Raw genomic sequence first — 24,145 nt, forward strand, 5'->3', positions numbered from 1 at the left:
TTGCGCCTAACAACCCGGAACTGGCTGTGGAGAGCATAATCTACCAACACCAACAGCGCGCTCCTCGGGCCAGTCAAAACCAACCTGGTACTGTGGGGTTGTCCATCACACCAACGACGCCCTGCCCCCTACCAGCCAAATCCCAAGAGGGGGCCTGAGAAGGACCTTAGGTCCTGAGGTGGAGGCCTCAAAAATGACGTTAAACGCTTCTGCCCAAGAATGCCTTCTGTCCCATGCAGAACTTAGGTACAGTGCCTGGATGTAGACCACGCCGTTTAGAAAAGGGAGAGGGCCCTCACCACACAGACTCTGCTGATGCCTGGATCTTGCATATCCCAGCCTTAGAACTGGCCTAGCAATGGGCAAGATTCTAGGTTCAATCCCAACACTGTCCCTTTCGCACTGCCCCCTCTCCCTAAGTCCTCCCAACCCCCCAAAATTAGACTGAGTATGTATTTTTTTTTGCCAGTCCTGGGCTTGAGCTCAGGGCCTGAGCACTGTCCTTGGACTTTCTCAAGGCTAGAGCTCTACCACTTGAGCCTCAGCACCACTTCCGGCTTTTTTTCTATGTATGTGGTACCGAGGAATCGAACCCGGGTCTTCATGCATGCTAGGCAAGCACTTTAACCACTAGGCCAAACTCCCGGCCCCTGAGTATGTATCCTTTTCAAAGAAAGCATATAAATGTATCCCATATAATTTTTTTTTTGCTTGAACTCAGGGCCTCAGCACTGTCCTTGAACTTTGTCAAGGCTAGAGCTCAACACCACTTCCGGCTTTTTTCTGTGTATGTGGTACTGAGGAATTGAACCCGGGTCTTCGTGCATGCTAGGCAAGCACTCTACTAGTAGGCCAAACTCTGGGCCTCCCATATAATTTTATAATAAAACATGACTTGCTAGTATCAAGTAGGAAGATTAATAAATGGGATTGGGGGGGTATAGCTTGGGGGTAAAAAGTTCTTGCCTAGCATTCAGGAGGCTCCAAATAGGAAAAAGGAAAGAAAGAAAACACACAAAGGAAAAGCTGCAAATAATGTAACCACAAAACTTTTGTACAGAATATTATACCAATCTTTGGGGGGGGGAGGGAAATGGGGACCAAGACATGTGAAAGGGTATCAATGTATGTGAATTAATGAACCTTCTATCTGGCAAATATCATGTAACCCTTCTATTAATTACAATAAAAAATATATGAAAAAAAGGAAATTATACCAACCCCTATATACAACACTATGATAATGAAACATTAAAAAAAGAAAAAGAAAATTACCACAAAACAAAAATTTTTTGTAGTACTGGAGTTTAATTTAAACTCAGGGCTAGTCTAATGCTCTTTCACTTGAACCATAGCCTCCACTCTTGTTTTTGCTAGCTATTTTGGATAGAGTCTACTGAATTTTGAGGCTGGCCTCAAACCACAATTCAAATCTCAACCTCCTTAATAAAAATGTTTAAAGGGAAAAAATGGATAAACTTGTAATCTAAGTAAAAAAAAAAAAGAAAAGAAATATATACATGTTCCTACACTAAAACAATATACATTTTTTTCTATCTGTGCTTAATTTTCATTTTACTCTTCTCAAAGAAATGAAGTCATATTAAGAGATCTTAACATAAAAATATAGTTATTCTACTTCATTAATTACGTTCCATCAGGAAATAAATAGTGTGAAAACACTATACAAAAGTACTATATTGGGTTACAATAAAAAGTTGGTGATAGTAACTCCATTCATCACTTAAAAAATATTTCTACTTTACCATGGAATGACCATCCTTAACATACTTTAAAAATCTGTTCAGTAAGAAAAAATAGGCAATATGATTTTATTAATAAATAGTGCAAAAGCATCAACAATAACTGTTTAAATATTAAAATTTTAAACAGCTATGTCTTGGCTTAAATTTGTGCACATTGGCCTCTATGGCACTGCAAAGAAACACATGAAAGTATTTCCTATTTTCAAGAACAGGTACTCAGCTATAATACTGTATACAAATTATTACAGACAGGATAAACTATAATAATTTATACTCTGGGCAACCACAATTAGTGAATATTAAATCAAGATGTAGCCTATGTTAGATATGCTCTAGATGTCAGGGTGTAATATTTAATGTATTTGAAAACCTAATTTCTTATTTCTATTACAGGACACAGATATCTGTTTTACATGAAGGTGCTCATATGAAAGCTGAAGAATGTGTTCTTTGACCATGACAAAATCCACACAAAAGAGGTTATCTACCTCCTTCTGTAAAAGAAACAATACATTTGCTCAAGCACCAGCCCTAACATTCTGTCCTCAAATGACATTATAAAGATTAAAAAAAAAGAGTTGCTCACTTTATATATATATATATATATGTACATATATATATATAATTCCAGCAAAACTAATGTTAACTAATGTTAAAAATGACATTTTGAGGGGAACTTCCCTTCACCCCACCTTCCCCACCCTTTAATTCTTTAGCTTCCATTAAGTATATTATTTCTATGAGTTTTCTATTATGTGCAGATTTATATTTCTTAAGAAGTAAAATGAAGTTTGAATAGCACAGTCTGTGGTGTGGTGACATCAGCAACTGCCAGTTCTTGTCCATCAACAAGTCCTAATTCTAAAATTAAAAAAAAAAAAGTATAATTAATCTAAGCAAATATATTGCAATAAAATGTATGCTAATACACAGACACAAATTACGAAGTTAAACAGGCAAGATATGCAATTTCTTGGAGGTTTTTTTAACAAGAAAAATTAATTTTATTATGATTTCTACAGATAAGTATATCTCATCACATATTAAAAGCAAACTTAAAATAAACACTTGCTATTTTACCAAAAAGAAAATAATACATATATTTACTTAAAATACCTTTCAATGTCTTCGAAAGATTTGGCCTTGTTCGTTCTTCAATAGAAGTCACTGACTAGAAAACAAAATGATTTTAAGATAAAGCTACATTAAAGTCAATTAAACTAGTCATGGTATCCTGAAAAAATTAAAAATAAACACTGATTACCTGTAAGTAAAGTGTTCTATTTTTCCCCTCTAATGTGGCTGTGATAGCTGGAGATTTCATCTGCCTAAATAGAATCAAAAGAAAAAAGCAATCAAATATTGTCTCAACAATTGTTTTTAAAATTAAATTATTCTTTACAATATAACAGAATACTTACAGAGAAGCACTGTTTGTCAGATAATCTAAAACCTCCTGTAGTTTGGCTGACGGAGAAAACTGAATATTTTGAGGAAGCTGGCTACAAGCTGGACAGTTTTCCTATATATACAAAACAACAAATTATAGAGGTACATGAACCAATATTAGTCTCTATAAATAAAGGGGAAAATCATATTTTTTAATAATCACACCTAACTCCTATAAAAAAATTTTCATGTTCAAGCCTACTTCCACAACAAATCATTTAAGTCATTTTGCTATACAGAATTTTAGGCTATCCAGCAAAATATATCTAGTAAGTAAGCAGACTAGGTAAATATAGTTAGAAAATACAATGCTTATAATGTGGGTAATTCTATGCAAATTCAGACCAATACTCGATATTTTAAAAGTATTATCAAAAGTCTTTTCATTAATTTAATATACTAACCTTTCTCTCAGCTTCAAACGTGTATGTATATAGCCCGTCCACATCATTGAATACCAAGTAATTATTAAGGGGAATATATGCACTGAAATGAAAAGAAAGTTCACGTTTATATCACTGAACCTGATCAAATCATATTTACTTATAAAAAATGTAAACTATTACCTTGTGGCTATTTTAAAAACCTCAGTGGCACACACAGCTGAAGAGGGGAAAAAATAAAGGTGCTTCATTTAATTCAATGAAAATTAGTGATTCTTGATCAGTCACCCCTTCTACCATCCTCCCCCCGTTCCCCGTCCAGCCTCTTGCCTTCCCTTGGACTCATTTCACATTTCCATCTCCTTTATCACCTATGTACATTGAATGCTCTAGCTATATCTTTCTCATGTTCCCATCCATCTCCCACCCCCTTACATTCTCATTTCAGCTTCCTGATATTCATTGTGTTAAACTGTCTAATAAATGTTTTGAAAGTTTTATTCCATCAAGATATCCTGCATAAAGAGGCTTTAAGAGCTTAGTCTGAGTAGTAGCATCAACTCAGAAAGCATAAGGCCGTAAGTTCAAACTCTAGTACTACCAAAAAAGTACATTTGGGGAGTATGTTATACAACTTATTCAAAAAGATATCAAATTTTATATCAGTAGTAGAAACAAATGTCAATTTAGATATTGAGTTAAAAACCAAAAGAAAAAAAAAATAAAGAGATGGCCATTTTCCTTACCTGCAATGACTGCATTTGTGGAAGCTACTGCAGGAATTATTCGTTTTACTACTCCTAAAAGAAAGTTATTAATTAAAATATGGTCATTTCTCAAATGCTAAATATCCAGTATCTACAGGGAACTCAAGAAACTAATCCCCCCCAAACCCAACAAACCATTCACTAAATGGGCAAAGGAACTAAAGAGAGACTTATCAGAAGAGATTAAAATGGCAGAAAAGCATATGAGAAAATATTCATCATCCATGGTCATAAAGGAAATGCAAATAAAAACAACCCTAAGATACCACCTTACTCCAACAAGAATGGCCAAGATTTTGAACTCAGACAATGACAGTTGCTGGCGGGGTTGTGGAGAAAAAGGAAACCTGCACTGCTGGTGGGATTGTAAATTAGTTCAGCCACTCTGGAAAGCAGTGTGGAGGTTTATTAAAGAATTGAAAATTGACCTTCCCTATGATCCCACCATACCACTCCTGGGCATCTATCCTGACCATCATAACCAAGATATGATAAGGACACCTGCTCAGCTATGTTTATCTCTACACTATTCACAATAGCCAGGCGATGGAAACAATCCAGATGCCCTACTGCAGATCAATGGATACAGAAAATGTGATATATATATATATATATATATATATATATACACACACACACACACACACACACACACACACACACACAATGACATTCTACATAGCCAACAGACAAGATAAAATAATGGCATTTGCAAGGAAGTGGATGAATCTAGAGTGAATCATGTTAAGTGACAAGTCAAGACCAAAGGAACAAAAGGCGCATGGTATCCTTAATATGTGGCTATTAGATCCAAACAGTACAAGAGAGAGGACTCAATATTTGCATACCCAATGCTATGGACATGGTATTGGAAATATAAACACAACTACATAGACATAAAAACCTATGACTCTATAGACATGTTTTATTTCATAAATTAATATGTATGATACACAAACCCTTAGCCTAATTTTGATTATGTTCTAAAAACTAAGTGCCAGTAATTGTATATAGAGATTCCCTACTTGAACACTCGTTTGTTAAACAAGTCATTTGAAATATGATGTAAAAAATCAATGTTAATAAATTCTTTAATAAAAAAATATGGTCATTTCTCTAAAAAAAAATCCTACTCCCTGATTATTAAATACCATATCTTGAAATTTATTCAGGCTCTCAAGCCATTAAAGAAAATTAGCTTATCCAAACATGATACAGCACACCTATAATCCTAGCACTTGAAGAGATTTAACACTTCAAGGCCAGTCTGACTACATAGTAAGACCATACCTCTTAAAAACCAAGCCAATCAAACCCAAAAACCATGTTCTTTGACATTTCCAGCATTTGTAGCATGCTTAGAATTTTAAGCTACGTTAGCAAAAAAAGTAAATTCTCGTGTTATATGAAGGCAAAATAGTAACATGACAGTAACTTAAGTGTTTATTATATTCCAGATAGTGTGATAATTGTTATTAAATGTTTTTAACATCCTTATGCTATTATACTACTCGAATTTTAAAGATAAAGACAAAACTAACAGAAATTAAATATCACATCCACAGAATATCTAGTTAGTGGCGGGGGAAGTAAATGAACAAGATATGCCCCATAGAACACAGTCCTAATTTGAGTAAAATACAAGCTAGATGAACTGTCTTCACATAACAGTTTTAACTATTCAATTCACAAACTCTCACAACAAACAAGAACTGTTCTTCATAAAGTCTCTTTAATTCTAGTCTGCCTTACAAAATGTTGCATATGGTTCTCCATTTTAAAACCAAGTATTTGATGTCAGCAACTACCTAAAAGGAATGCGCAAAGCCCAACCTGGAACCTAAAATACAAAATAAATATTCCATTTTATAGCTATATCTGAAATGGCTATTAAAGAAATAAATATCTTGGAGTGTAAGGAAGCAGTATAGGATGAGATGTGTCCCTCCAAACTCCAGACAAAGGCAGATACCTAAGAAGACAGGAAAAACAACAAAAAAAATTAAAAAGCTTTTTTTTAAGTTCACTTTTGGTCAGATGATTCTAGTGTTAGAGGGGTGTAAATAGGAGTGAATCCATGATGGGCAAACCAGAAGCGCACCACCAAACCACATGCAGCCCAGTGCACTGAAAGATGAACAGGTAACCACAAACTGAGAGAACACAGGAAAAGACATTGCTTAATAAGAACACTGCAAAATGCCTCTACCATTTTTTTCTTAACAAGGGCTTCAATGGACAGAAAAAAACAAAAGAAAACAAAACAAAAAAACCCTTTTCTGTTACACAAAAAGTAGAGAAATAGAATGGATAGGACCTCTGCTTAGACTACTTCACTTCCAATTTTATTTCTATATACCCTGCTTCCAATTTTATTTTTTTTTTTTCCAGCCCTGGGCTTGAACTCAGTGCCTGAGCACTGACCTTGGGTTTTTCTTAAGGCTAGAGCTCTACCACTTGAGCCTCAGCACCACTTCTGGCTTTTTTTCCCCTATGTGTGTGGTACCAAGGAATCAAACCCAGGTCTTTGTACATGCTAGGCAAGCACTCTACCATTAGGCCAAACTCCTGGCCCTTCTAATTTTATTTCTATATATCCCGCTGCCAATTTTATTTTCTATATACCCTGCCAAGACACTCGACCATGATATTAGAAAATATTCACTTAACACTACTGACAAAACAAAGGAAAACAACAACAAAAACACATTCACTTAAGCTGGGCACCATTGGCTCACACCTATAATCCTAGCTACTCAGGAAGCTGAGATCTGAGGATCCTTGTACAAAGCCAGCCTGGGGAACAAAAATCCGTGAGTTTCAGGAGGTGTTTTGATGGTAGAAGCACAGTATCTGGTGATGCTGTACTGTTTGCATCAGTTCTGCCATACCACGCAGTGTCTTTGATTCCTTTTATTTATAAAATACATTTGCTTTTGAAAATCCTGTGTGCTCATTGCGTCCTTTAATCATCACAGTAATTCCTTAGAGTTAAGTTGTGCAGAATTCATGAATTTCACTTTATGCTTGGAAAGAAAGACATCAGTGGAGGGGTTTGCCAAATGTCAGTCTGTAGTGGATGCGTCTAGGACAAATATCAGGTTTCCTGATTCCTGGCCTAGTCCAAGGAGCCTCACACCTCACTTTCTACCACACAGGTCTGAAGGATTTATTTTTCAGGATGAACTGCTTTCCTTTTTTCCAGGAGGAATCACTGAGAATCTTGGTTTATTCATTCCTCAGCTAGGCTAGTATAGGTAGGAACTTTTTGAAAGAGTTCCTGGGGACACAGCAGATAGGAGAATTGACAAATGGGATTATATCAAAGAAGTTTCTGCACAGCAAAGGACATAATTAAAAAGCTAGAAAGAAAACCAACTGACTGGGAAAAGATCTTCACCCTCAAACATCCAACAAAATCCTAATATCCAAAATATACAAATCCCCCCCACACACACAAATAAACCAATCAATAAATTGGTGAAGAAACTAAAGAGACTTCTCAGAACAAGCAAAAAGCGCCATGTGGCTCCAAGCTACTCAGAAGGCTGAGATCTGAAGGGATCTGAAGATCAAAGTTCAAAGCCAGCACGGGCACAAAAGGATCTGAGACTCTTATCTCCAATTAACCTCCAGAAAACGGAAGTGAAGCTTGGCTCAAGGGTAGGGTGGTAGCCTTGAGTAGAAGAGCTAAGAGACACCACCCAGGCCCAGGGATAGGGTGGCAGCATTGAGCTAAAGAGCTCAGGGATAGCGCCCAGGCTGCCCAGGCTGCCCAGGCTGCCCAGACTGAGTTCAAGCCCCACGACTCACAAAAAAAAAAAAAAAAAAAAGCAAAGAGCAAAAAACATAGCAAAGGTAGAAATTGCATAGAAATTCCCTTAGGTGGAAAAAAGGTCTAGATTTTACTGTATAGTAATATCAAAGAATTAGAAGTATAGCTATACTGTCGTCCAAGAAGTGTTAAGGCATTAAAAAAGATGTGGAGAGGGCCGGGAATTTGGACTAGTGGTTAAAGTGCTTGCCTAGCATGCACGAAGACCCGGGTTCAATTCCTTGGTACCACATACATAGACAAAAGCCGGAAATGGTGCCAAGGCTCAAGTGGTAGAGTGCTAGCCTTGAGAAAGTCCAAAGACAGTGCTCAGGCCCTGAGCTCAAGCCCAGGACTGGCAAAAAAAAAAAAAAAAAAAAAAAAAAAAAAGATGTGGAGAGAAGATGATCACTGTGCTTAATATTGTCAAACCTATCACTGAAAAGGAAATTAAATTACATATGGTTCTGAGACAGTAACAGGACTCAGATCAAACGAGAGCCAGGCACTTCTACTTGATATATACAAAAACTGCCTAACAAGTCTTGTCCAAATGTGAAAAAGACTGCTCCCAAGAGGCAGTGAATTCTTCTTCAGACATAACCACAGATGGTTTCACTGGGATGAATTAGGGCCTCTTCCAATCCTAAGTAAGAGTGAATGATTTAATGAAATTTCCCTGAGCTAAGGATGGGTTCTGCAGAACTTGGTTCCTGTGACCTCAGGTAATCTGGAAACTACTGTTTCTACAGTACCTTTACTGTACCAATACATGGCATTATCCAAAATCACTTATCAATAATTCCCCCAGGTGCCAGGCACTGGTGGATCACATCTGTAATCCTAGCTACTCAGGAGGTAGAGATTTGAGGATCTCAGTCTGAAGCAAACCCAGACAGGAAAGACCAGGAGATTCTTATCTCCAACTAACCTTCAGAAAACCAGAAGTGGCCCAGTGGCTCAAAGTGGTAAAGCTCTAGCTTTAAGCCTAAAAGCTCAGATATGGCATCCAAACGCTGAGTTCAAGCCCCCCAAAAAAATTTCCTCCAAAACTTAAAATGATTCCAAAGATTTAATTCATTACAATTTACTTACTAACTCACCTTGAGTGAGTCTATAGGTAACACCTCTAATATTATATTGTGATGCTCTCTCTAGAGACTTTTGGAAAATCCACTGAATATGCTCAGGATCATCTCCATCTAATGGAACCCCATCTGTTAGGAGCAAAAATAAAAAGATTTAATGAAAAAACCCAAATGAAAAATATAGAAAAATATGTATTTTATGTAATTGTGGATGATTACATATATTAAGTTGGGCATATTACCTCCAAAAGGCTGCTCTTTGGGCCACTGCAACATCCTTACATATTCAATACAATGTTCTGGCAGCCTGGGCATGGATGCAAGGGTGCACATGGGGAAATTAACCTAAAACCACAGTTTGTCTTTTTTAGTAATTTATAACAATGGGTCAATTTTAAATGCAACTTCTAGTTATGATACAGTCTGCAACAGTTTTTTCTAACTCAGCTCAGCCTTTCTTTACAATAGCCCTCCTTAGCCATAAAGAAAACACGGTAAGCCATTAATAACACCACTGAAACTAATAAGGCCATGTGAGTCATTTTAGTGTGGTTTGCCTGTAAAGATATATTTGTCCTACATTTTGAAGTACATAAATTTAAGCTTTGGTAGACCACAAGAATAAAAAAGCTAAATCAAGTTTCTAAATCCCACACTCTGAGTGGGGAGCAAGAACTATTTCTCAGAAATTTCTTATTTTATCTTATTTTATACTCAATTCAATCTTTGCCAAAACTTCAAAACAAAAAGTGCTGAATAGGGCTGGGAGTTTGGCCTAGTGGTTAAAGTGCTTGCCTAGCATGCATGAAGACCCAGGTTCAATTCCTCGGTCCCACATACATAGAAAAAAGTCAGAAGTGGTGCTGTGGCTCAAGTGGTAGAGCTCTAGCCTTGAGAAAGCCCAAGGACAGTGCTCAGGCCCTGAGCTCAAGCCCAGGACTGGGCAAAAAAAAAAAAAAGTGCTGAATAGATTCGCCATGTGAATAACCTGTTTGCCTGGTATTTAAATATGAAGGTATAAAAAAACTGAAACAGAATTAACTCAACTGTAAGTACATATTCATACAAAATTATTTACATTTACAACACCAGCCCTTAGAATTGTAAATATAGACAGGTAGGAGTGGCACATCCTAGCTCCTCAGGAGGAGCTTGAAACAGCCTCGGCAGACAAATCCAGGAGACACTTATCTTCTACTAATAGCAAAAATCTGGAAATAGTGGTATGATTCAAGAGACAGAGCATAAGCCCTGGGTGAAAAGCTAAGCAACAGCAAGAGACACTGAGTTCAAGCCCCAGTATTAACACACACACATACAAAAGGAATAACTTAAAATGATTAAATGAAATAATGCAGGTGTAATTCCAACACAAGATACTGTAAAATAAATGCAGGTACTTTTTGATTACCTGTGGTGGATAAAGTTCCAGTGTACACTCAATACAAGCAGTCATCCCAGGTAAAATCACCCGAGCATTTCCTTTAAAACCTTCTGTCCCCCCATCTATCAAAGGGACAATGGAGCTTGGATCTAACACACCATCTTCATAATTTAGCAGAGATATCTAGGAAAAGGTTTTGAGCATTTGAAAGAAGAAAGAATAAGTGCTTTAGAAATTTAAAAAAAAAAAAAAAAAAACAGCAGCCAGGAGTGTAGCCTAGTGGTAGAGTGCCTGCCTTGCATGCATGAAGCCCTGGGTTCAGTTCCACAGTACCACATACACAGATAAAGCCAGACGTGGTACCACAGCTCAGGTGGCAGAGCGCTAGCCTTGAGCAAAACGTGACCAAGGACAGTGCCTAAGCCCTGAGTTCAAGCCCCATGACTGGCAAAAATCAACACCCCCCCCCCAAAAAAAAAACCCCCAAACAATACACTTTCAACAAACCCTATGAATCAGCTGGACTACTGAGTATTAACATGCAAAATCAAAAGCATTAAAAAAAAAAATGCCTGTAATCCTAGCTACTCAGGAAGCTGAGATCTGAGGATCATGGTTCAAAGCCAGCCCGGGCACTAAAGACCATGAGACTCTTATCTCCAATTAACCACTAGAAAATTGGAAGTGGCACTCTGGCTGAAGGGGTAGGGTGGTAGTCTTGAGCTGAAAAGCTCTGGGATAATGCCCAGACCCAGAATTCAAGCCCCTCAGCCACCACCACCAACAACAACAAAAAGAATGTAAAAGCATGACACTAAAGCCTTTACCAGCATGCCATTTATCCATCGTCTGGCTATGATAGAGTCCAATCCACACACAATAATATGAAATTCTACAAAGAAAAAAAAAATCCAAGTTTAAGTTTTGGTTTGGTTTTGTTTTTGAGTCAGGGTCTTATTATGGAGCCCCAATTTGCCTCAAATTCTCAATCTTCCTGCCTCAGTTTTTTGAGTTACGGGATTAACAGAAATATACACATACATCTAAATATTAACTTCTAATTTTGTTCTGTTTTCACAAAATGTAATTCTACAAGGCAAATGCGAGACACTCTTATGTCCAATTAACAAGCAAAAAAGCCAAAAACAAAAGCATGGTTCAAGTGGTAGAGCATTAACCTTACTAATTAGTTCAAGTCCTAGTACCTTCATAAACAAATTAATAAATGAATAACTTAAATAAATGCACTCCCAAATCAGGCACACTAGCTCAAACATGTAATCTTTTTTCTTGTGGGTCATGGGGCTTGAACTGTAGGCCTAGGCATTTTCTCTAAGCTCTTCAGCTCAAGGCTACTACCCTACCCCTTGAGCTACAGCCCCACTTCCCATTTTCTAGTGATTAATTGGAGATAAGAGTCTCATGTTCTTTGGGTTCTTTAGTGCGTGGGCTGGCTTTGAACCACAATCCTCAGATCTCAGCCTCCAGAATAGCTAGGATTACAGGCGTGAGCCACCGCCTATAATCTTAAGATCTCATCTCAACCAATAAAAACAATGACATAGTGGTCTAGGCCTGTCAACCCAACTATGAGAAAAATATAAATAAGAGGACTGTCGTGATACTAGACTGGGCATAAAAAGGCCAGTCAGTCCCTATTGGAAAAAAAAAAGAGATGGGTCCAGGATTCAAGTGGTAAGAATTCCTACCTAGAAATTCCAAGGCTCTGAGTTGAAATCTACAATAGAAACTGCACTTTCATAATTATGTATGAATACAGACTCATGGACTTTAACATACCAACATGGTATGACATGCTGACAGTGAAAGAGGTTCTTTGTGTAGAGATAGAAAACTCCAGAGGTCCTGCCTTCCATTCACTTTTTCTGTAGACCTAAAACTACTCTAAAAAACAAACGTTTGGCCGGGAGTTTGGCCTAGTGGTAGAGTGCTTGCCTAGCATGCACGAAGACCCGGGTTCGATTCCTTGGTATCACATATTTAGAAAAAGCCGGAAGTGATGCTGAGGCTCAAGTGGTAGAGCTCTAGCCTTGAAAAAAATCCAAGGACAGTGCTCAGGCCAAAAAAAAAAAAAAAAAACGTTTTAGTAATTCCAATAAAAGCAGTTATATAAGAAACACATTTTTTTTCCCCAAGAAACATCATTTTCTAACAGTTCTAACATTTTATCTTCTCTCTGCCTTTCTTCTTCCTCTCCCAACCCTTGAGTGGTCAGGAAAATATAACTAGTAATATCAAATAAGAATTAAAATAATGACATTTTTTTCACTAACAAGCTTGCTAAAAAAGCCAACACCAAAGAAGCAACTAGCTAAAGAAATGGCCTTCTTATGGCCATTAAATAAAAAACTGAAGAATTTAGTAAGAATTTAATTTGAATGAACAACTTACGTCGATAAAAAATGTCATTAAAATCTTGAATCTTGTTGAAATGCCTGAATACAAGTAAAGGAACTTAGGCTGCAAAATGTTTTATTCCGTAAAAGCATCTATCTAAAATTAGAAATAAGTACATAATGTTCACAGCAGTGGAATTCAAGATATATCACAAAATGAGCATAACTCCACTAGTTTCTGACAACAACTTTCTCTCATTTCTCCTCTTAATGATGGTTTTCTCATCCCTGAACTTCTCTGTATCTTCCTGCCTATGTCCTTATTCTGGAGTCTACTTTCTACTTTCATCTTTATATAAAAACTCATAGTCCAGTAAAACAAAATATGCCCTCAAGTAAGAGCACCAAAAGTCAGTAGTACAAAGGAAATAGACTGTAAATATTAGTGGAAACCTAACAATTAACTTTTTCAGTGGCTATTATTCTATTATTATTGGGTTGGATGGGATTTTTCTTCAGGATTGAGGTGATGACAAGCTACGCACTTTCTTATCTCTTTCATTTGACTCAGTTTTCAAGTCTTTCTTTTAAACTTACCAGACCCTATCAGTTCCTAGGCTTAGAGCCTCCAAAAGGAACTCCACTGGAAATACATCATGGAGGTGAGTCCATCAGAGCATAATTTAGCAGCAAAAATATTCTGATTTTTCCAATGGGTAATTTTGTTTACTGTAAATATATTCCCTGCTAAGCAATTCTTTTATTAGGGAAAAAGTCTTAAAGAAATAAGTAATTCTTCTGTCAAAAGGATACGGAACTACATTACAATTAGGAACTCTGTCATTTAGAAATTCTGCAGCAACTTCAGCCTTAGGTCTTCCAACGTCTTTAGGCCTAAAGAAAAATATTTAAATTGTCACTTATAATATACACCTAAGTGACCTATATAGTTTACTCTTAAGCATAATCATAAATTCTATGAGGAAATTTATAACAAAAAATTATACACATTATATATCTAAGTATTTTATACCAGTAATAATTTTAGGTAGGGCTAAATTAATCATTGGTCTTCATTCAGTCTATTAAATGCCATCCCCTGCTAACAGCGCAAATTAACCTACTTAATTATCATTTTTTAGAGTGAAACTATGGAGTGCTTTTCTTTCCAGATAAAAGTACAATGGCATGATTGCTAGTCATGTCTATCATGACACTTCCCAAGATAAAAATTATTCGCAGCCAGGTATGGTGGCTCATGCCTGTAATCCTAGTTACTCAGGAGGCTGAGATCTGGGGATCAAGGTTCAAAGCCTGCCCGGCACAAAAGGACTTGAGACTAACCTCTAGAAAACGAACTGGGGCTTGGCTAAAGGGCAGGACAGCAGCCTAGAGTTAAAGAGCTCAGGGACAGCACCCAGGCCCAGGGGTAAGGGTGGTAGGTAGCCTTGAGTTGAAGAACTCAGGGACAACATCCAGGTGGAGTTCAAGCCCTATGACCCACTTGAAAAAAAAATTATTCAAATTATTATTCCCAGGGCTGGGAATGTGGCTTAGTGGTAGAGTGTGCTTACCTAGCATGCATGAAGCCCTGGGTTTAATTCCTCAGTATCAAAGAAACAGAAAAGGCTGGAAGTGGTGCTATGGCTCAAGCTGTAGAGTGCTAACAGCAAAAGAAGCTCAGGGACAGTGACCAGGCCTTGAGTTCAAGCCCCAGGACCAGTCTCTCCTCCCTTCACCCCCCCAAAAAATTATTCCAGACCCAAAGCCTTCCTAAATATCTAGCCTAAAATCCAGAATCTTAACATGTTAATTACTATGAAGGTCTTATTTGAAATACACATGCAATTCCTTCCAGGAATTTTTCTTTTTTTTTGTCAGTCATGGGGCCTGAACTCTGGGCCCGGGTGCTAAGTTCTTCAGCTCCAGATTTCTGGTGGTTAACTGGAGATGAGTTTCACAGACTTTCATGCCCAGGCTGCCTTTGAGCCGTGATCCTCACACCTCAGCCACCTGAGTAGCTAGGATTATGGGCACTCAGCTGCAAGAACCTTGTGTTGTCACTTTTTTCTGTGCACTGAATGATGTAGTAAATTTTAAGTCTCTAAAATCATGTTGTTGTTTATGTTATTTGATTAATTTGTTTTGAGACAAGGTCCCAGACTCCCAAGTGCTAGAATTACATGTACTTGAACCATGCTTTTAAAGGAAATTTCAAAAGCATTTTTTTATAAATGCAGATGCATCTACCTTTTCAAGATAATATAAATCCTAAAAAGGTCAGTCCTTGATAATTAGATATAAATAAGAAAAACCAAAACCCCAGAAATTCTCCTCTAGCCATAGGATATTTTTAATGCCTAATTTTCCCCCCACAGAAATAAATCATTCTCATGTTCATACAGTAAATGTCTAATTATAACTTTTTTCATAACATTTTATATATCTGGAAGAAAGTAATTATATTCTTTTTGTATTCTTCTTACCTGGCACAAATAACTTTGTAAGTGAAAATAACAAATGTGCTTATTAAAAATTATACTCTACTTAAAACTGAAATTTAAAAATAAATTTTAAATGGGTTAATAATTTCCTTTTCTTTAAGACAGAAGTACGCCTTTTTAATCTAAATATAAGTAAGTTTATTTTTACTTTGGCCTTACTTGTTTATAAATGACTTCTATAACCTGGAGACCTGATTTAAGTATTGCAATCAACTGCTCTACAGACACAGGAGCTCTTTATGTATGTACAGAGGAAATAGACTTCTTAGAGCTTTCTAAATTTTTTTTTTTTTGATCGGTTGTGGAACCTCAACTCTGGGTCTGGGCATTGTCCTTGAGCTCTTCATCTCAAGGCTACCACCCTACCCCTTGAGCCACAGCCCCACTTCCCATTTTCTGGTGGTTAAATGAAGATGAGTCTCAAGGTCTTTAGTGCCCAGGCTGACTGCAATCCTCATATCTCAGCCTCTTGAGTAGCTAGGATTACATGTGTGAGCTACCGCACCAGGCTTTGAGCCTTCTGAATTTTTCTGTGCTTTTACTGCTCATCTCAAGCCACAGTCCTATATGGTTTCCTGTAGACACTGGGCAGGATCTGAATGGTGAACTTCAGACAGTGACTTATGTCACACATACCATGTCAAGATTATTTACGTATGAAAGCAAGTAACTACCTTGAGATTTCTGACAGTAAATATGGTAATATACCCTAAAGAGTTTAAAAACCTCTTAATACATCATGAACTGTAAATGTTAACTAACATTATCTTTCATTATTTTAGCCAAAAATTATAACTAGAAGGCATAACCCAGTACTAATAACCAATCATCTCAGTGGTCCTTTTTAGAGTACTAACACTAAAGACATGTCAAGCTGGAAAGAACCAACCCACAAAAACAAACAGCTAAGTAGTGTTTTTCTTTCAAAATTTTACCTAAAATTGACTAGCAATGCTTAAAAAAAAAACAAACCACAAAAACTTAGTGTTAAAGTCTGTAGTCTTTAAAGTGCAATGTAAGTTTAAGTATCAGAGCTTACTGAGAAACTTACCTAAATAAAAACTGTCTATTTAGATTGGAAACATCTATAGTGTCCATGTCTATAACATGAATCTGTCTAAAACCAGATAATGCCTGTGGAAATAAAAATAATCGAGGTAAGCAAATGTTTCCATATACATTTTTAAGATTTGTTTTCATTGTAGTCCTAAGTCCATAAATTCTCAGTAATAAATTTCATACAATTGTATTTCACAGGTTAAAAAAGTCTTACAAGGTACAGAAAATTCAGGATTCTTGTAAAAGTCACAAACATGTAAGTGCTTGGTTTTAAATAGTCTGTAAGCAACAGAGAATAACTATGTATGTTGACACATGCTGTTCCCTTGGACCAGAGAGGCACACTACTTACCTTTTACTCAAATAACTTCTGCTCCCCTCCCACCAGGCCACCAGTCTGTATCCATCCTTTCTCACAGCATAAACTGCCATCTCAGACTACAAAGTTTATTTTTTTTCTTCAACTGAAATGTAAGTCCCACAAACACAAAACCTGTCTATACTATTCCATTGTGAACCCTTTAACATCTAATGGTACTTGGCTTAAGAGGTGGATATGACAAAAGTTATTTCAATAAGTGATATTAATATCATGTTGTCTTAGAATAAGCCTTTAGAGGACTTATTCCTAAAAATGAAAATAATTCATGCATCTCTTATGTGCCTATATTTAATAAGCAAAGTCTCAAAGGTCTTTATAATTCAGTAAATGGATAACAGGACCACTCCTTAAAGCTGTCTGATGACTAATCCCCAGATCTAATCCTTAATTACTCCACATTTAAAATTAGCATTGCTTGGTGTGGTGGCTTACACCTGTTATTCCAGCACTTGGGAGGATGAGGGAGGATTACAGGTTTAAAGCCAGCCTCAGATGCACAGTAATACCCTATCTCTAAAGAACAAATAAAACAAAATTAGTATGTGTCACATTAGCAAATAATATGCTTTTCAAAATGGACCATTAAGTTTTAGGGGATTTGCACATGTATAATGTCCTATTGACTAAGCTCTATCTTTTCTTTTCAGAGATAAAGTACAACCATTTTTAAATCTCCACCACTGAATGTAACTTATATTTAGTGAAATCTGTCTTCCAACAAGACTTCACTTCAGAACTGAGTTACATACAATTCCCAGAGGACCCAACATAAAACAAAGTATAGTGAAATTCAATTTCTGCAGTTTCACTAGAAGTGACACTAACATTTGCTAGTAACTGCCTTGGGGGAACTACTGAGTTTCTCCATCTAGCTATGATGACACCTCCATTTTTTTTTGGCCAGTCCTAGTCTTGAACTCAGGGCCTGTGCACTCTCCTTCGGTTTTTCTCAAGGCTAGAGCTCTACCACTTGAGCCTCAGCACAACTTCCGGCTTTTTTCTATGTATGTGATACTGAGGAATCGAACCTGGGTCTTTGTACTTATGCTAGGCAAGCACTCTAGCACTAGGCCAAACTCCCAGCTCCTCCATCTTTTAAAAAGCATTTTAACTTTTCTATACAACAGTGAGAAGCCTGAGATACAACAGCTCTAAAGTAATTCTTTCCCTACCCATTTTTGTCATATAATCTATGGAGGAGCCACTGCATAAGAAATCAATAAAACCAATTAATTATGAACTTCTAACCAGTGAATGAAAATAGCTTCTCTAAAGGTTTAGTGGTCATCAAAAACTACCATCTTAGTATATACTTTCATGACCTAATGCTTCAGTGGATAAAAATCCCTGAGAACTGATGCCCAGGATTAGATTCCTGGCACAACATATAATCCAAAAAAATTAGGGAAGGGCAATTAATTTCTCAAAATCTTGATGATTTTCCTTCTATATCAAGTGATATAATGCCCACTCCTCAGCTGAGTTAATTAGAAAAACAAAATAGTAAGTTATTTGCAATTACACATTAAAATATAAACGTTTTTATTTACTTTAGTGAAATGAAGTTAGCACTGTGTAAAAAATGCAAAAATTAAAGAGTAGTAAAGAAGGCTAAGGATATAGCTCAGTAAGAGATTGCAAAAGGCCTACGTTTGAACCCCATCCCACCCCTCTGGCCCCCTCCCCCTCAAAAGAATAGAAAATAGAAGAAAGTTATCAATGACGTCATAGTTAATAGCATTAGAGTTTAAAACGTTCAAAAGCTGTCAAAGCATTTTAATCACATCTACTATTTGACTCGATTAGGTTACCATAGCACAAGCAAAAAAAACTAATTATCATAATAAGGATGTTTCCTAGTACAAAAGCAAAATGATTTACTTATCATAAAGTAGAATATTATTTCATATATATACATATATATATTACCAGGTTTTTCAGGAGCTCACATCCTAAGCCGCCAGCTCCAATGACTAGAACTTTACATGTATCTAACAAAAACTGGAGAGACTGTAAAGAATGGAAAGGAATATTAAAAATCTAAGTAATTACTATAAGTATTAATAAAGCAACAAGCCATAAAATAGTTTCTAATGTACCCATGAAAAATACAACTAGGATAAGGAATGAATGCACTCTGCATGCGACCAATTACATCAAATTTATAAAGAACCAGAATTTCAAAAATCCCACCGATTTCAGTTACAATTTCAGTGTTTGTAAACTGACTTTTACTGTGAGAAATAAAACTAAAAGGCTAGTACTAGTTTCTTTTCCTTCTTTCAAGCATTTTTTTATTATTTAATTTGACAATCTTAATATACTATCTTCTATTTTACTTCTCTCATTCTTTATGATTGTTTCTCTTTGATGTATGAGAGGACAGGGAAAACATCAAATTCAGTTATCTAACAAGCTTCCTAAAAGAGCAAAGTTTAAAATTCTTACAGAGAATCATGCATTAAAGTCTTTAAAGGTCTAAAAAAAACTAGAACAGTAGCAGTTGCTTTTGAATAGGGCAAGTAAACATGTAAAACATGAGATGACAAAAAAATAGAAGAAATTCTTTAAAAAAAAACTATTCACAAATACACAAATGATTAGAACAATCATTTAATGGTTATCTTAAATTATCATGCAAAAAAATACAATATATATTCAAAGAAAGAATATTATCAATTCTAACATTAATGGAACAAGGTTATTCACAGGAGATACTGGGCCAAGTTTAGGAATAGCACAAAATTTCTGTTTCAAAATAATATCCCTTAAAATATATCTCTTAATATCCCTTAAAATAATACCTCTTAGCCAGGCACTGATGGTTTACATCCATAATCCTGCTACTCAGAAAGCTGAGGATTATAGTTAAAAGCCAACCCAGATTAATCTCCAATTTACCAGCAAAAAAACAGATGTGGAAGTGTAGCTCAAGGGTTAGAGCCTTGAGAGAAATAAACAAAGGGAAAGCATGATCCCCCGATTAAAAGCCCTAGTACTGTTGGGCACAAGCATACACGGAAACACACGCACGCACACACACACACCCAGAAATAAAACCAATAATACTAATAATATCTCTTTATAAACACTAAAGGAGAAAAAAAAGTTACTTTTTTCTTAACTTGCAATAAAAAACAAGTTGTACCCAAATCGAGCATTTTTCATCATGGTCCAAAATTCAAATACATAGCATGCATATTTTAACATGCAATTAGTTAATATTTAATGCTAAGTAAAGATGCTCATTCCAACTGAATTTCAAAATTTAAGCAAGCATATCTATATTCCTATAGAAGTAATTTTCTCATAGCAAAGATGCAAAGGGGAATGTTTAGGAAATCACTTTTAACTTGAATTTTAAGTGCAGTAGAACTTAAAGTTATGAAGTTATTTTCCTTGTGAAACATTTCAAATATATTACACAAAAATGTCAAAATGCCTAGTTTCAAATATTGTAGCTACACAACTTAATACTTCATAGTAACTTAGCTTCACAATGCAATCTTATTAGTATTTGCATTATAAGAGCAAATTAAAAAGAAAGCATCTTATTATTCTTGATATGAGACTATTAGAGCAGTTATTTAAAAATAAATGTTTCTCACTTCAGTGCTCGGTTCGAAATCAGGGTGTGTGAAGGGTCCAGATCGCTCGAGGAACTTCTTTACATGGTTCCAGCGACCTTCCCAGTCTCCAGTGTCCCCACACCCACCATCAACAGCCATTCTGCACAGAACACAGTAAATCCAGCTGCAACGTCAGTATGAAAAAGCCATGACTACAACTATTAGATCTGCCCACAGGAAAAGGAAACCACAACAGAGCAGAGCAGATAAAAAGGGAAAAGGAACTATGGTTTGTTTACATTTTCCAATTGTTTATCTAATTAAAAAGCTGCCTAAAATTAAGTCTGCATGTTTCTCTTTGTATTTCATCCACTTTAAGCAATAAATCAGTACACCAAAGATCAAACTGTATTATTGATTTATCAGTGGGAAACAGAATATATATATATATGTGTGTGTATACATATATATTTTTGGGGGGGAGGGGGGTCATGGGTCTTGAACTCTGGGTCTGGGCACCGCCCCTGGGCGCTACAGGTCAAGGCTACCGCCCTAGCCCTTACCCCTACAGCCACTTTGGTTTTCTGGTGGTTAATTGGAGATAGAGTCTCATGGACTTTAGCCACCAGGATTGGCTTTGAACCGAGATCCTCAGATCTCAGCTTCCTGAATAGCTAGGATTACAGGTGTGAGCCACCACACCAGGCTCGATATATATATATATATAATTTTTAATGACTACAAACTTCCAGTTTGTTCTTTCAACATACTTGGGAAATACCGGCTCCATGAAGAGTGGGAGGGCCACATATTCCAAACTGTGGTGCTTCAAATCTAATACTATTTATGATCTTAAAAGGTGATTTCAAGACTAATGAGCAACTTTCATGTATGTTTCTCCCTGTTTCCAAAAAAGAATCTTGGTACTGTGAGGTTTTTTGGTTTTTGTTTGTTTGTTTTGCCAGTTCTGGGGCTTGAACTCAGGGCCTGAGCACTGTCCTTGGGCTTTCTTCAAGGCTAGCACTCTACTACTTGGGCCACAGCACCACTTCCAGGTTTTCCTATATATGTGATACTAAGGAACCAAACCCGGGTTTTCATGCATGCTAGGTCAAATTCCTGCCGCTGTGAGGTGGTTTTTGCTGTCACTAAGTACACCACCAACAAAATGTTCTAAGGCAGGAAAGAGGGCCCATGTCCATAATCCCAGCTATTCAACGGACTGCGATTCAGAGACTGGGGTTATACATAGTCTTTATCACAACTGCTTAGTGATAGAAACTAACTTTTGGTGTCAAATTGGGTTTGATTCAAAAATGGCTCAGTAGCTTGGGAAGATGAATTACTTCACTGCTGTACACCTCCTGTACAGGATACAGTTATTTCTTAGGGGCAGGAGGATAAAGACATAATGATGGATTGACAGATGATTGTGAACAGTACTGAACACTTAAGCACTCAAGCTTTTAACTGTCATTTTAAGTGAACGTGACGGGGAACTAAAAGGTGGAAGGAATGTGAGTCCCCCTGTACCTGAAATTCAACTGAAGGAAACATCTCAAGACCACAGCACTAGTGGGAGATGGTACAGAAAATTAGGAACTCACCACACACACCCACACACACACACACACACACACACACCCCAAGAGTATTTTTTTCTCTCCCCTTCCATTTAAGGAGGTCAAATTATGTAAGGGCTGTCCAGGTGAGAAAAGTTTTCAATCTGTGGCACCACAGATTAAAAATATCCCATTATGCACTATTAATAGATTATTGGTGAATGGGGAAAGAGGAGGGAAGGGGAGGTTAGCAGTTGGAGTCAACCACTTTAGGATCCAGTTGTTTTCCCAAACAGGAGGAAAGTGCTTAGTACAAGAAACAGGAGAGGTCCACAGAGCACACAGCAGAGATAAAAGTCTGCAGTGGGCACTAGGACCTCCGTGTTTAGGAAAGGCCTAAACAGACATTTCCTGGGTTTAAACGGGACTCCCCTGGCACAAGGTCACTGGCTCTGACCATCTGGGGTGGAAGGGGTGGGGGCGCAGGGGAGGCCCTCGCAGGACCCGGGGCGGGGTATCCCGGCCCCAAAGCCCACCAGGGCCGGGGGCGGCCGGGGCTGGAGGTCGGGGGTCAGGGGTCAGGGGTCGGGGTGAGGCCGCGCGGCCTGCGCTGCGGGGGCCCCCCCTCCCAGCCCCCCTCCCCGGGCCCCGCTGCGGCTGGTGCCCTAGGCCTGGGGGTGGGGGAGGCGGGGGGTCTCCAGAGAAGACCCCCGGCCTCCCGGCGGCACTAACTTCTCAGCCAGCAGCTCCTCTATTCTCCTTCTTTTCTTCTCCCTAAAAGAAAGAGAGAATAAAAGAAGGGTCAGCATCACGCTCCACACTGGGCGCCGCGAGGGTATGGGGGGCGAGGGGACGGGGCGGGGGGGCGGGGGGACCCCGGGTGGCGGCGGCGACCGCCCACCGCCGCGCTCTCTCACAAACCAGCCCAACCCGGCGCACGGGCCCAGCCCCGGTACTTACGGCTCCTCGCCATCCGCCATATTGTTCTCCGCCTCTTCCCAGGTGCCTTCGCGCAGGGCGGAGAGAGGCGTGGCCTCGAGGGAAGTAAGAGATGGGGTGGGCGGGGCCCTGCGAAGGGGCGGGGCCTTGGGGAAAGGGGCGAGGCCTCGGAGTTAGCTACAAGGGAGGGGCCTTAGCGAAGGGGCGGGGCCTCGGCTGGGGTGAGTGACGCCGAGTGGACCCAGCCTCGAGAGAGGGGCGGGCCTGCGAGGAGGGGCGGAGCCACGTGGCTTTTGAAACATTTCACTGCGATCACGAGTAAATGTTAAATTGCCTACAATGTTGTTATGCCTCAAGAAAACGTTAGCATAGGGGTCTATACAATCGCATCATTAATAAATAATTTCATAAAATGTTAGTATGGTCTATTAAAAACAAAATCTGGGAAGAATACCTACGAAATCACCAGAGCTTTTCTCTAGGACAAAACAGTGAGGGGAACGTCTGCTTTCTGCTTTTCAGTAGGGTTTCAAATGTCTGCCTTTATAACTTTAAAACTTTAAAACAGTTATAGAGGTTAATAACAGTTAATAATGGTTTAGCGTCATATGATTCTGTAAGAAAATTATTCTGGGGGCCGGGAGTTTGGCCCAGTGGTAGAGTGCTTGCCTAGCATGCACGAAGATCTGGGTTCGATTCCTCGGCACCACATACATAGAAAAAAGCCAGAAGTGGTGCTGAGGCTCAAGGGGTAGAGTTCTAGCCTTGAGAAAGTCCAAGGACAGTGCTCAAGCCCTGAGCTCAAGCCCAGGACTGGCAAAAAAAAAAAAAGAAAGAAAGAAAGAAAGAAAATTATTCTGGGGGCCGGGAATTTGGCCTAGTGGTAGAGTGCTTGCCTAGCGTGCACGAAATCCTGGGTTCGATTCCTCAGCACCACATACACAGAAAAGCCAGAAGTGGTGCTGTGGCTCAAGTGGTAGCGTGTTAGCCTTGAGGAAAGCCCAAGGACAATGCCCAGGCCCTGAGTCCAAGCCCGAGGACTGAAAAATTGAAATTGTTAGAGTACCCAAAATCTCATCACCTAGAGATGATGGTGGTAAATTTTTCAACGATTTTCTTCCA

General features: G+C 38.1%; 1 protein-coding gene across 2 annotated transcripts; it reads right to left on the minus strand.

The window, feature by feature from the left end:
- Nucleotides 1-1,288: 1,288 nt before the first annotated feature.
- Uba3 (ubiquitin like modifier activating enzyme 3) lies at nt 1,289-23,108 on the minus strand. Of its 2 annotated transcripts, XM_090323889.1 has the most exons (18): nt 23,045-23,106; nt 22,817-22,858; nt 20,562-20,682; nt 18,883-18,963; nt 16,564-16,646; nt 13,822-13,902; nt 13,064-13,107; nt 11,479-11,543; nt 10,679-10,834; nt 9,510-9,612; nt 9,283-9,396; nt 4,345-4,398; nt 3,782-3,818; nt 3,620-3,701; nt 3,188-3,288; nt 3,031-3,094; nt 2,883-2,937; nt 1,289-2,627 (listed from the first exon to the last, which is right to left on the minus strand). In XM_090323889.1, the coding sequence occupies exons 1-18, from the start codon at nt 23,062-23,064 to the stop codon at nt 2,539-2,541; spliced, it is 1,392 nt and encodes a 463-aa protein (XP_090180015.1). In that variant the 5' UTR covers nt 23,065-23,106; the 3' UTR covers nt 1,289-2,538. The 2 variants fall into 2 exon arrangements, with proteins under 2 accessions (XP_090180015.1, XP_090180022.1); XM_090323896.1 differs by lacking the exon at nt 22,817-22,858 and having other exon boundaries at nt 23,045-23,108.
- Between the last annotated feature and the right edge of the window lie 1,037 nt (nt 23,109-24,145).

Source organism: Megascapheus bottae, chromosome 2 (assembly GCF_031878675.1).
Source record: "Megascapheus bottae isolate mThoBot1 chromosome 2, mThoBot2.hap1, whole genome shotgun sequence".
In the NCBI taxonomy this organism is placed as follows: domain Eukaryota; kingdom Metazoa; phylum Chordata; class Mammalia; order Rodentia; family Geomyidae; genus Megascapheus; species Megascapheus bottae.